General features: G+C 53.1%; 1 protein-coding gene across 1 annotated transcript in view; it reads left to right on the top strand.

The window, feature by feature from the left end:
- LOC118092051 (SCO-spondin-like) overlaps positions 1 to 12,787 on the top strand; it is a 187,176-nt gene extending 174,389 nt beyond the window's left edge. Inside the window, exons 101-112 of the mRNA XM_060281073.1 lie at positions 424 to 626; positions 1,667 to 1,831; positions 2,000 to 2,127; positions 4,347 to 4,498; positions 5,176 to 5,222; positions 5,740 to 5,904; positions 6,516 to 6,724; positions 7,326 to 7,421; positions 8,228 to 8,288; positions 9,096 to 9,229; positions 11,670 to 11,820; positions 12,596 to 12,787. Of these exons, the coding sequence (XP_060137056.1) occupies positions 424 to 626; positions 1,667 to 1,831; positions 2,000 to 2,127; positions 4,347 to 4,498; positions 5,176 to 5,222; positions 5,740 to 5,904; positions 6,516 to 6,724; positions 7,326 to 7,421; positions 8,228 to 8,288; positions 9,096 to 9,229; positions 11,670 to 11,820; positions 12,596 to 12,618 (1,534 nt within the window). The 3' untranslated portion in view covers positions 12,619 to 12,787. The remainder of the gene's footprint in view (positions 1 to 423; positions 627 to 1,666; positions 1,832 to 1,999; positions 2,128 to 4,346; positions 4,499 to 5,175; positions 5,223 to 5,739; positions 5,905 to 6,515; positions 6,725 to 7,325; positions 7,422 to 8,227; positions 8,289 to 9,095; positions 9,230 to 11,669; positions 11,821 to 12,595) is intronic.
- The last annotated feature ends 826 nt before the right edge of the window (positions 12,788 to 13,613 follow it).

Below are 13,613 nucleotides of genomic sequence, written 5' to 3'. Positions count from 1 at the left end.
CCAATTTAAATCAAGTCACAAACTTTCCCCCACATTTTATTTTTCATTTTACAAATATTTTAACAAAGAAAACATTTGCACGGTCGAGCTAAAGTGCCAACTCTTCAAATTGACTCCTGTCGCCACTTTCTGTGATTATCATGCATTTACAACACAGAAACGGTCTTCTTGTTCTGTCGGTTGCTGCTCTCGCCCTTGTGCTTCTCACCACGAAATGCTCTTGCGGTGCCCGAATTTGAACTGCCTTTCTGTTTCCTGAGCTGCTCTGAGCTTGGTTTTCGTCTAAGAAAGTGGCATGCAAACAAAACGATGGCTGGATGATGGACAGGCGCATGCGCAGTAAGGCGACCTCGCAGGTCAGTCGGTCCCAAGATACTCAGATCCTAGTAATGTAGGGTTCCCTTCTCTTCCTTCCCTCCGCAGCACCTGTGCCAACGGCACCTTCTGGTGTCCTGAGAAGGAGTGCCCGTCCTACGGAGAATGGTCCGCGTGGAGCCCCTGTTCTGCCAGCTGCGGTGGGGGCAGCACCCTGCGGCACCGGCCATGCCATGAGAACCCTGCGGGAGCCCCCTGTGCCGCCGATGCCATGGAGGAAGCAGCCCAGTGCAGCCCGCAGCCCTGTGAGGGTGAGCCTGCCAGTCGCCTGGCGTCGGAGCAAGAGGTGCCCCCACCCCTGGTCCCTGCCAACACAGCCAACTCTCTCTCTCTCTCTCTCTAATTAATTTTAAATAATTTTTCATTAATAACAATCCAGTGGAGGCCACAATAATACAATACCAAAATCATGCCAAATTACAATACAATAAAAAAAGGCCAATTCTTCAGTTCCAAATTCAATGTTTTTGGATGACTTCCCATATTCCAGTTATCTGCCCGGACACTGAGGTCCAGCACCGAGGGCCTTCTGGCGGTTTCCTCGTTGCGAGAAGCCAAGTTGCAGGGAACTAGGCAGAGGGCCTTCTCGGTGGTGGCACCAGCCCTGTGGAACGCCCTCCCACCAGATGTCAAAAAGAAAAACAACTACCAGACTTTTAGAAGACATCTGAAGGCAGCCCTGTTCAGGGAGGCTTTTAATGTTTAATAGATTACTGTGTTTTATTTTTCTGTTGGAAGCCGCCCAGAGTGGCTGGGGAAACCCAGCCAAATGGGCGGGGTATAAAGAATAAATTATTATTATTATTATTATTATTATTATTATTATTATTATTATTCCTTGGTTCTGCTCCACTTCCCACTGCAAGCTGCTCTGATACAGCCTTTGCGTGACCCGGGTGGCCCCCAGCTTTTGAATCCCCACCCCACCCCCGGTTCTACCAGCGGGAGCAGGGGTAGGCAACCTAAGGCCCGTGGGCCGGATCCGGCCCAATCACCTTCTCAATCCGGCCCACGGATGGTCGGGGAATCAGCGTGTTTTTACATGAGTAGAATGTGTCCTTTTATTTAAAATGCATCTCTGGGTTATTTGTGGGGCATAGGAATGCGTTAATTCCCCCCCCCCCAAATATACTCTGGCCCACCACATGGTTTGAGGGATGGAGGACCGGCCCACGGCTGAAACAGGATGCTGACACCCTGAGCTGGAGCATCTCTCTCTGAGCACGGGCCGGCAGGCGCAAGAGGGAGATCCCAGCGCTGCCCCTGACACCCCCCCCCTTTCCTTCCGCAGCCGCCTGCCTGCTGAGCGATTGGTCGGCCTGGAGCCCCTGCAGCGCCACCTGCGGAGGAGGCGAGTCTGAGAGGAGCCGCAGCCTCCTCTCCCCACCGCCGGGGGAGCCCTGCGCCGACCCGCTCCTGCAGCACCGCTCCTGCAACATGCAGAACTGCACACCAGGTGAGGCCCCCCCCCCAAAAAGCCACCCAACAGCAGAGCCGGCTCAGCGACAGTCGGATTGGGAGGGGTGGCTAATATCCTTCGCCCGGTCTGGCCCAACACTCTAACCACTACTCCACGCTGCCTCTCACGCCGTTGCCTCTTCTTCCTCCTCCCTCTCTGTGCCAGAATGCCCAGGGTCCCAAGTCTACAGCAACTGCGCCAACGCCTGCCCGCGGTCGTGCTCCGACCTGCGGCCCAACACCCAGTGCCTCCGTGAGGAATGCCGGCTGGGCTGCGCCTGCCCCTCCGGACAGGTGAGTGAGCTACCCTATCTGTCTACCTAGGCTAGGGGGCATCAATTTTTTTTAGCCGCGGGCTGGTCCACTGTCCCTCAGATCTTGTGGCAGGCCAAAGAAGCAGCACGGGGGGGGGGCTGGAAGAAGAGGCATGGGGGCAAGTAGTCCTCCTCCCCACCCCCAGCCCCAGCCATTGCGCTTACCTTCCCAGGGGCGTGATCCGTAGTGCATTTCATCTCAGTGGGCTTGAGCAGTTCTGGAGGCGCTGAACAAACCGCTCGGCCTCTTCCTCCCGTCACCAGGGCCCGCACGTCCATTTAGGCGAACTAGGCAGTTGCCTAGGGCGCCAAAATGGAGGGGGCGCAGGCCAGCCTGCCCAGGGCCGTCCCGTCGTGCTCCGCCGGGCTGTGCTGCCTCCGCCTGCTCAGCCCTGCTGCTTTGGGGCGAACCGTGAGAGAGGGCTCCGTTTCCCTCCCTCGTGGCTTCCTTTTTGAAGCCCTCCTTCAAGGCTTTGAAGCAGCCGGCTTTGAAGTGAGCCGGGGAGAAGGGAGATGCGGCCGCCCCTGCGAGAGGTGGCGACAGGATCGGTGCCCTGAAAGCGCTCCTTTCGGGGCACTCATCCCACCTCTCTCTTTCTTTTTCCCCTCCCTTCTTTCTTTCTTTCTTTCTTTCTTTCTTTCTTTCTTTCTTTCTTTCTTTCTTTCTTTCTTTCTTTCTTTCTTTCTTTCTCTCTCTCTCTCTCTCTCTCTCTCTCTCTCTCTCTCTCTCTCTCTCTCTCACCCACCCCTCCCTCCCTCCCTCCCTCCCTCCCTCCCTCCCTTCCTGTGTTTGAAATATGATTGGGCGGGGGGGGGCAGAAGGTGATCTTGCCTAGGGCGCAAAAAACCCTAGCACCGGCCCTGCCCGTCACCCTCACCGGGAGTCTCAGTTTTGCGATGGGTTCTGGCTTTGCGGCGCGGGCCTTAGTTTGCTGACCACTGACCTAGGCTGATGCTAAAAATAAAATAAAAAAATCCTTCCAGTAGCACCTTAGAGACCAATTAATGACAAACTTTGTTGGTCTCTAAGGTGCTACTGGAAGGAATTTATTTATTTTTTGTTTCGACTATGCCAGACCAACACGGCTACCTACCTGTAACTAGGCTGATGCCGTCTGCACTGGCTGGCAGCCACTCCGTAGGGTTTGGGGCAGGGGTCTTTCTGGAACTGCCATCGAGGGTTGAGCCCAGGAACTTCTGCCATGCCAAGCCGATGTTCTGCCACAGAACCGCAGCCCTGCCCTCGAGACACACGAAACTGCAATAATGTCCATTCATCATTACCTGCGGCGGAGGAATGGTTGTTAAAATGATTGGACTCGGCTGAGATGGCTGAGTTTTAGGAAAGATAGGGACAGAATTACCTAAATTGTATAGAATTGTATAGGATCGGTGTAATATGCTCAAACCGCCCCAGTGAGCATCGAAAAAAGAGCATGGGAAATGATATATAATGAATTGAAAAGGATGTTCAAAATAATTTTTATTTTAAAAAAGAGAAGCTTTTCTTTTGGGAATTATAGAGAGAGAATTACCTAAATTGTATAGAAATTTATTCATGTATGGTACTACAGCAGCAAGAATGTTTCTTGCCCCAAAGTGGAAAGAAGCAGATGTCCAAGTAAAGGAAGAATGGATACAAAAACTTACGGAATATGCAGAAATGGCAAAACTTACTGGAAGAATAAGAAATAAAGATAACAAACTTTTTATAAAAGAATGGAGATGATTTCTTGATTGTTTACAGATAAATTGTAAACAGATAAAAACATTAGCAGGATTGTTGTAATAACCTGCAGTTTTATAAGAGTATATATTTACAATAGATAATTAAATGAGCACGTTAAATTAAGTTGGATATGCAGAAGATATTAAAAAATAAATTTAAGGAACCTCAGAAAGAGGGCGAAGGAAGCCGAATTCCGGAATGTCAAATTGATTGTAAAACTAATGAAATGTATAAATTTGAAAAGTAATTTTTTTTAAAAAAAAAGATGGCAAAGTTGACATTCACCCCTAAACTTGCTATCTAACTGCAATTTCCTGCCTTTATGAGCCGAGAGCACCTTCCCAGGAGTGCAACTCTGCCAAGCCAGCCTCTTCTCCCCGAGGGGCCAGCCAGCTGTAAAGCAGGAAGGGGGGGTTCCCTTGCCCCAGGGCAGAGCATCTGCTGAAACTGAGCCTCTTCTGGGCCCACAGGTGCTGCAGGATGGGGGCTGCGTCCCCCCAGAAGGATGCCGCTGCCAGCTGGGCTCGGTGCCCACCATGCCCTGGTCTGCCAACATTTCCCAAGAGGAGCAGCGACAGGAGCACCCGCCGGGCAGCGTCATTCACCACGAGTGCAACAGCTGGTGAGCTTGGACTGGGCGCTGGGCAGGATCACTTGGGGGGGGGGCAAAAGAGAAACCGGACAACGCTGCCTTTGAAGCTTTGAGCCAGGACTCCTGGGTCCTGTTCCAGTTGCGGAAATTGTAGGGCAGGCTCCTTCCTCTCCCCATCTATCCACCTTGGGCTGCAGGAGGAATCATAGAAGCATAGAGTTGGGAGGGACCTCGCAAGGTCCTCTAGTCCAACCCCCTACGGTGCAGGAATCACAGTGGGAGAACCCCTGACAGGTGGCCATCCAAGCTCTGCTTTAAAATATCCAAGGAAGGAGAGTGTGCCACCTGATTTATTGTCACTTGAATCCATTGGTTTGGGTTGTCCCTCCTGGAGCAGCGAAAAGCAAGCTTGCTCCGTCTTTTGTGTGACAGCCTTTCAGATTTGAGGGCCTCTTTCCACGGCCTACTTTGATATCCTGCCTCTCTCGTAAGGAGTTCAGGGCTGTGTGTGTGTGTGTGTGTGTGTGTGTGTGTGTGTGTGTGTGTGTGTTTCTCCCGCTCCTGCATTTGAGCATCACAACGGCCCTGCAAAGTAGGCTAGACAGAGAGAGAAAGACTGGCTGAAGGCCATCCAGTGGAGATTTGAACCCGGGTCTCCTCCCTCCCTTCCTGGGCTGCCTTCTGACTCCTTTTGTTTGGCTCCGCAGTGTCTGCCAGAGGGGGGTCTTCACTTGCACTCAAGAGGACTGCGATGGTAAGAGGCTGCCAAAGGGCACAGACCCACTCCAGGCAAAGGTTGCCCCCTGCCCCCTCCCTTTCTGCCCCCTGCAGCCCCATTGCTTTCAGCCCCACGGCACCGGGAAGGGGGCTGGCAGCTGGAGGAGCAAAAGGGGCCTGTCTTTGGCTTGTGTTTTTCTGCCAACTTCTGGCAAGGGTGAGGGGGCTCGCCTCTGCAAACCTGTGCTCAGCCCTGGGACCAGGCAGCCAGCGCTTCCTCTGAGCCTGTGCAGAGTGCATTCCTCCCTCCCCGAAGCCCAACCAAACCCCTTCTCAAAAGCGAGAGCTCTGCGCTGAACTCTGGCCGCAAGGGGACAGGGGTTGCCACCCTTCTGGGGCAATTACCTGGGCGCTTCTCTCCCCCTACCCAGCCACCACTTGCCCCTTCTGTCCTGTGCTTGCCCCACACAGCACTGGGCCCCGATCCAACACCCACCCAGGATGCCCTCTGCCAGCCACACTCCCTCACCCGGACGCTCTCCCCCTTCTCGCAGTGCCCTGCGTCTGGTCGGAGTGGGGCCCGTGGTCCCCCTGCTCCGTGACATGTGGCTCTGGACAACGGGCGTCCCGGCGCCACCATCGCCAGCTGCGCCTCTACGGCGGTGCCGAGTGCGAAGGACCCTCTGAGCGCTGGATGTCGTGCTCGCTCCCAGACTGCGGTGAGGCTCAGTGAATAATAAATAATAATAATAAATTTATTTATACCCTGCCCTCCCCAGCCTTCCTTTGCCCCTGCGGATCATTCTCCTGCCACCGGGGAATCAGGGAGGAGCAGAAAATCGTTCCTTTTGTGTTTTGATATAAGCCTACCTAAGTGGAACTTCCCGAAACAGAAGCGCAGCAGAACCAGAAGCGATAAAGGGCCTGGAAACTAAGCCTTGTGAGGAACAGTCGAGGGAGTTCAATAATAATAATTTTATTATTTGTACCCCGCTCATCTGACTGCCCCAGCCACTCTTGGAGGTTCCCGACAGGATATTAAAAACACAATCAAATTCCTTAAAAACTTCCCTAAACAGGGCTGCCTTCAGATGTCTTCTGAAAGTTAGATAGTTGTTTATTTCCTCGACCTCTGATGGGAGGGTGTTCCACAGGGCAGGCGCCACCACCGAGAAGGCCCTCTGCCTGGTTCCCTGTAACTTTGCTTCTCGCAGGGAGGGAACAGCCAGAAGTCCCTCGGAGCTGGACGATAGGGGTGGAGACGCTCCTTCAAGTATACTGGCACCTAGTTGGCAAAGGCTACTCTGACTGGTATCTCTCCTGCCCACAGCCTGCCCTGCCGGCGAGGTCTGGCTCAGGACCGATTCCCCCGCCCCCTGCGAGCGAGGCTGCCACCAGATCTACGAGGATCCCCCACAGAACTGCACCCCAAGGACTGGGCAGGGTTGCGTGTGCCAGCTGGGGCAGTACCGGAACAAGAGCGGGCACTGCGTCCTGGCCGCTCACTGCGAGTGTGAGCATCGGGGCCAGATTTACGCGGTGAGTGTCAGCAGTGGCGGCATTTTGGGTTGGAGGGGAGGGCAAAGGTATCTGGCTTTGGCCAGACAAAGTTTTGTGGCTCCTGTGCAGGCCTCAACCTGCTCGTTCCACGTTGGTGGGCACAAAGGACTAGATGACCCCTGGGGGTCTCTTGCAGCTCTAGAATTCTGCGACTTATTGCAGGGACTTCTCGGTGACTGCTCCAAACTTTGGAGCTCCCTTCCTAGAGAAGCCAGACTGGCTCCCTCCTTGTCCTTCCATTGGCCGAAGATGATTTTATTCTGGCAGGCTAGTTTTTTTAAAAAAGGAAGGCGCTTTTAAATAGTGCTGTGCTGTTTTCATTACCTGTTTTTAATAGATTTGTTTGTTTGTATCGTTTTCTATTAAATTCCATTTTAACAATCATCTTTTGTACGTCTGTCTCTTTTTGCATTTGACCTGTGCCGCTTTAATTTGTGTGAGCTGCCTTGAGTCGGCTGACAAAAGGCAGGATATAAATCAATATGGTAATGTTGTTGTTGATGATCATGATAATTTCTAAATGGTTTGCACTCTGCAGGCCCTCTGAAGCCTTCTCTCCCCTTCTTTCTCTCCTCCGCAGGCTGGCACAGAATGGCAGGAGGGCTGCAAAACTTGCCATTGCCTGAACGGGAGGGCCGTGTGCGAGGCTACCTGCCCCCCGCTCACCTGCCTTGAGGTATTGCACCTAAAGGACCCCGTGATGTACAGGGAGGGTGGGGAGACTCTGTCCTGGGGGCCAAAAACAGACTCTGGGGCCTCCCCACGTGGGCCCTGCCCTCGCCTCCTCTCAACGTAAGACAAATAACGAAGAATATATGGAGGGTTTGCTGGATCAGGTCAGACGGGGCCCATCTAGCATTCCCGTCAAGTGTCCCGGTTTTCCAGGGACAGTCCCGGAATTACAAAAACCACCTGATTTGATCCTGGAATGTCCCAAATTCCCTTGCCAGTGCCGCTGAGCTTGGGAAGGAGGGCAAACTGGCGCGTGTGTGAAATTCATTAATTGGTGCATGTGTTGTAAATCTACCGAAGAATAAAATAAAATTGGGATGAAGGGGTTTTCTCAGGGCGGTGGAAGGCATTAATGTAGTACAGGCGCTCGCCCTTCCTCGGATGTGGGGACTGGGAGGGGAAACCGAAAATGTGGGGTCAATGAGGATCAGTTGGGGGAATGAGAACTCAGGGGGGGGAGGCGGTGGCAGAAACACACCCCAGAGCATCCTGGGATATGCGGAGGAGCAGGGAGAGTTTGCTCGCGGGTGTAGGGAAAGACACTTTGCGCATGCTCAGGCGCCTGGGGTCTGCAGGGATTTGAAAGCGAGTTCCCGAAGCTCGGTTGGTAGAGCGGGAGACTCTTAATCTCAGGGTTGTGAGTCTGAGCCCCACATTGGGCTAAAAGGTTCCCGCGTCGCAGGGGGTTGGACTAGATGACCCTTGGGGGTCCCTCCCAACTCTGCAGTTCTATGGTTCTTCTCTCCTCAGGGCGAAGTGAAAGTGCAGGAGGCCGAGAGCTGCTGCCCGTTGTGCAGGAAGGAGCTGCCTGGTAGGGGGGCTTGCAGGGGGGGCTGGGCCACTGACACCTAGAGGGTCCTTTCTAGGCCATGCCTTTGGGGTCTCGGTTTCAGCCTTGTGCTAGGAGCTGGGCCCCACATGTCAGGCTTCTGCATCCAGGGAGGGAGGGCAGGGAATCCCCATTTGCAACAAAGCCCCTCTTTGGAACTCCTCGCCTACGGAGGACAGGCAATACTCTTTTCGGTGACTGCCAAAAACATTTTTTTGTTTCGAGAACCCTACTCAGACCTGTAGACTGTTGATGTGTGTGTTTTCTGCTGCTTTCATATCCCTCCCAATGTTCTAAACAGTTCCTTCTAACCGTTCAACCGATAATCATTATCATTTTATTCGTTCTGTAAACCACTTTAAGGTTCTTTACCTTTGGAACTCCTTGCCTCTTGACAACAGCCAGGTGCCTCCCCTGTGCCCTTTGCACACCTGCTGAAAACATTCCAGTCCAGACGTTTTGACTTTCGATCTGTTGTTCTTTTAGCTTCCCAAAAGCCTTACATTGCTTTTGTTCGCTTTCCTTCTTCTTTTGTAAACCTGGGTGCAAAAATGTCACGAGCCAAATCAACCAACGGGAAACGGAAACCGTTCCGTCCGACTTGGGTCAGGGTTTGGGGAGAATCCTGTGTCCCTCCTGATCTTTGCTGGGCCCAAATTCCCCATCAGCCCCAGGTTGGCAAAGTCTGCTCTGAAAAGCCTCAGGCCTGGGGCTCTGAGACCCTCGCATGCGGGTGGACCCCCCCCCTTGCCCGCAGACCTGCCACATCGCCCTCCTCTTCCCCTGCAGGGGATCGCCCTCAGCCCGACTGCCAGCACCACACGGAGCTCCGCAACATCACCAAAGGCCGCTGCTTCCTGGCCGGCGTGGAGGTCAGCTACTGCCGGGGGCGCTGCCCCTCCCACACCAACGTCATCCCCGAGGTAAGTGGGCACCAGGCACTGCCCTCTCCAGAAGCGTCACCCAGTGGCCTTGCCCCTCACAGTCCGTGCAGTGTGTTGTTGTTGTTGTTTAGTCGTGTCCGACTCTTCGTGACCCCCTGGACCAGAGCACGCCAGGCACTCCTGTCTTCCACTGCCTCCCGCAGTTTGGTCAAACTCATGTTCGAAGCTTCGAGAACACTGTCCAACCATCTCGTCCTCTGTCGTCCCCTTCTCCTTGTGCCCTCCATCTTTCCCAACATCAGGGTCTTTTCCAAGCATTCTTCTCTTCTCATGAGGTGGCCAAAGTATTGGAGCCTCAGCTTCAGGATCTGTCCTTCCAGTGAGCACTCAGAGCTGATTTCCTTAAGAATGGATAGGTTTCATCTTCTTGCAGTCCATGGGACTCTCAAGAGTCTCCTCCAGCACCATAATTCAAAAGCATCCATTCTTCAGCGATCAGCCTTCTTTATGGTCCAGCTCTCACTTCCATACATCACTACTGGGAAAACCATAGCTTTAACTATACGGACCTTTGTCGGCAAGGTGATGTCTCTGCTTTTTAAGATGCTGTCTAGGTTTGTCATTGCTTTTCTCCCAAGAAGCTGGCGTCTTTTAATTTCGTGACTGCTGTCACCAACTGCAGTGATCATGGAACCCAAGAAAGTAAAATCTCTGGTTTCCTTCAGAATGGATAGGTTTGATCTTCTTGCAGTCCATGGGACTCTCAAGAGTCTCCTCCGGCACCATAATTCAAAAGCATCAATTCTTCGGCGATCAGCCTTCTTTATGGTCCAGCTGCCTTGTCGTGGCGAAGGGGCTTGAATAACTCAGAGAAGCTATGAGCTATGCCGTGCAGGGCCACCCAAGATGGACAGGTCATAGTGGAGAGTTTTGACCAAACGTGATCCACCTGGAGAAGGAACTGGCAAGCCACTCCAGTATCCCTGCCAAGAAAACTCCATGGACAAAGACAACAGGCAGTGTATTGGGGTTATCAATATTGCACAAGAGGTAGGGTTGCCATATGCCCAGGAAAACCAGGACATGTCCTCTTTTAGGGGGCAAACGTGCACATCCGGGCGGATTTTTACATTTTAAAGGAAAGGTCCAGGTTTTTTGGGCTCAGGCCGTTCTGCACACCACGGCCGCTGCCGGCCCAAGCTGGGGAAAGAGGCATGCCCCACACATCTCTTTCTCCAGCTCAGGCTGGCAGCGTCTCTGTCTGTCCTCTTCTTCGCTCTTCAAGATATGGCAACTCTACCGCACGGAAGCCATTGGAGGAATAAAAACGGACTCTTCTTTGAAATGAAAGTTCTCCCATCCAAAAATATTGTTATTATTTTCTGTTTATTTATTAAAGTTATATATACCACCCTTCATCCAAAAATTCCAGGGCACTTCGCGAGATAAAAATACAAATAAGTAAATGCAAAAGACATCAAAACAATAGCCCCCAGCTTCCACAAACACATTTAAAAGTCTGTAGAATAAATATGAATCAGCCCAAGCCCTGGTTGAAGAGGAGCATTTTCGCCTAGCACCTGCAAATATATAATGAAGGCGCCAGACAAGTCTCCCTAGGGAGAGCATCCCACAGACGGGGAGCCACTGCCGAGAAGGCCCCGTTCTCATGTTGCCACCCTCTGGACCTCTTGAGGATGAGGCATACAAGGGTGGAGGGCCTCGGAAGATGATCACAGAGTCTGGGTCAGTTTATATGGCGAGAGGCAGTCCTTGAGGTATTGAGGTCCTGAGCCATTTAAGAGTTTATAGCTCAAAACCAGCACTTTGAATTGGGCCCAGAACATGGGCGTAGGCAGGGGGGCGGGGGGGCAGTTGTTCCCCCTAGAAGCAGGGCCGCTGGCCAGCCTGCCCCGCTGCCCCCCGCCGCCCGGTGCTGTCTCCCTTCTCCCTGGCTGGCTGTGGGGCGGGTGGAGGGAAAGCCAGCCAAATGCTTTGCGCGGCTCTGGGGCTTTCCCTCCACCCGCCCCACAGCCAGCCGGCTAGAAGGGATGTCTCCCTTCTCCCTAACTGGCTGTGGGGCGGGTGGAGGGAAAGCCAGCTTTCCCTCTACCTGCCCCAGCGATCACGGAGGGGATCGGAGCAGCCCGATTTCGGGCTGATCCTGGCGCCCCCTCGCCCATGCCGATCGTGGAGGGGGGGAGGGGGTCGGAGCAGCCCGATTTCGGGCTGATCCTGGCGCCCCCTCGCCCCTGAACGACCATGGCATGGCTTTCCTTGCCCCACTTTGGCCCCTCCCCCGCCCCTTGGCCCCCCTTTTCCCCCCTAATTTTGATCCTAGCTACGCCCCTGGCCCGGAAACTAACCGGCAGCCAGTGCAGTCATCCCTGTATGAAACGCCACCATCAAATGGGGTTTGCTACACCTGTTTAGGCTTTTTCTCTCTCTCCTCCCCTGCCCTTGTCGGTGCCCCTCGCAGGAGCCCTACTTACAGACCGTGTGCGAGTGTTGCAGTTACCACCTGGATCCCATCAGCCCCGTCCGCATCCTGAACCTGCAGTGCCAGGGGGGCGAGACGGAGCCTGTTGTTCTGCCCATCATCCAGCAGTGCGAGTGCAGCAGCTGCCAAGGTGAGCCTGGGCCAGAGGTGGGGGCCAGAAAGGGCTCAGTTAGGCCAAAGAAGTAGACAGAGCCCTCTTTCCTAAACCTAGGACCATAAAAAGAGCTGGATCAGGCAAGTGGCCCAGCCATTATCCTTATTTATTTCGTTGCATTAATATCCCACAAATTATTGGATTCAAACTACAAGAAAGAAGATTCCACCTAAACATTAGGAAGAACTTCCTGACAGTAAGAGCTGTTCGGCAGTGGAATTTGCTGCCAAGGAGTGTGCTGCCAAGACTCCACTGGAGTCTCCTTCTTTGGAGGTCTTTAAGCAGAGGCTTGACAGCCATCTGTCAGGAATGCTTTGAGGGCGTTTCCTGCTTGGCAGGGGGTTGGACTGGATGGCCCTTGTGGTCTCTTCCAACTCGATGATTCTATGATTCCCTCCAAGTTGCTCCCAGTGGCCTACATGGTTCCACCCCTTCTCATTTAACCCCCCCCCCAACAGCCCTGTGAGGGAGAAAAGGCAGTGTGACTGTCCCAAGTTCACCCAGCGAGCTTCATGGCCGAGTGGGGGGATTCAAACTCGGGTCTCCCACTTCCTGCCCTGACACTCTAACCACACTGAGTCTCCAGAGCTCAGCATGCTGTCCTCACAGCAGACAACCAGGTGCCCCAATGGGAACCCCACACACAGGATCCGAGCACAAGAGCCGCTCTCCTCTGCTCTTGGTCTTCCCGGGTAAGTCCTGCATTCAAGTCTCACCGCCCGTCTTGGGTTTCCCTTCTTCTCCATCGCAGGTGGCGACTTCTCCAAGCGCTGACGACGTCCCCACAGGCGAAAAAGCCAGGCCCTTCCATAGCGGAGGATGCAAGATATTTTTTCATGTTTTGCCTTGCCTCTTTCTCTCCTCTCTTCCAATTTCCTACACACACTTACACATGGCATGGCACAGATTTCTCCTTCATTCCTTTGCAAGTCAATAAACTCAGCCAGCAGCTTTGCAGTGTGTTTTATTATCCACCAAGGAAGCATCCGGGGGGGGGGACTGAGAGGAGGGGGGGAGAGGATCCCAAAGGAATTTGCTGCTGGCTTGCAGGAGTGGAAGCCGAGCGCCCACCTAATAATAATAATAATAATAATAATAATATAATAATAATAATAATAATAATAATAATAATAATAATAATAATGATTTATTATTTATACCCCGCCTATCTGGCTGGGTTTCCCCAGCCACTCTGGGCAGCTTCCAACAGAAAAATAAAATAAAATAAAATAATCAATTAAACATTAAAAGCCTCCCTAAGCAGGATTGCCTTCAGATGTCCTCTAAAAGTCTGGTAGTTATTTTTCTTTTTGACATCTGGTTGGAGGGTGTTCCACAGGGCGGGTGCCACTACCGAGAAGGCCCTCTGCCTGGTTCCCTGTAACTTGGCTTCTCACAACGAGGGAACCACCAGAAGGCCCTCGGCGCTGGACCTTGTGCCCAGAAGGCCCTTCACCCGATGTCCAGTGGCACTTCCAGGTGGGGCTAGGAAGGTCCCTTGCCAGCTGGTCAGTGTGGGCAATACTGAGCAAGCTGAGCGAGCTGGGCCAACGGCGGCCTGACGCAGCTTCCCAGGTTCCTATTGAATTATTTGTGAATTCCTATTGAATTATCCTGTGTGAGTGCTTGGAGGCGGTTGGAGGATGGATGGCGGCTAACAGATTGAGATTGAATCCCGAGAAGACAGAAGTACTGTTTGTGGGGGACAGGAGGCGGGCAGGTGTGGAGGATTCCCTGGTCCTGAATGGGGTAATTGTGCCCCTGAAGGA

This window comes from Zootoca vivipara, chromosome 12 (assembly GCF_963506605.1).
Source record: "Zootoca vivipara chromosome 12, rZooViv1.1, whole genome shotgun sequence".
Lineage (NCBI taxonomy): Eukaryota > Metazoa > Chordata > Lepidosauria > Squamata > Lacertidae > Zootoca > Zootoca vivipara.
Note: the sequence above shows the minus strand (reverse complement) of the source record. Positions and strands in the feature narration are given on the sequence as shown.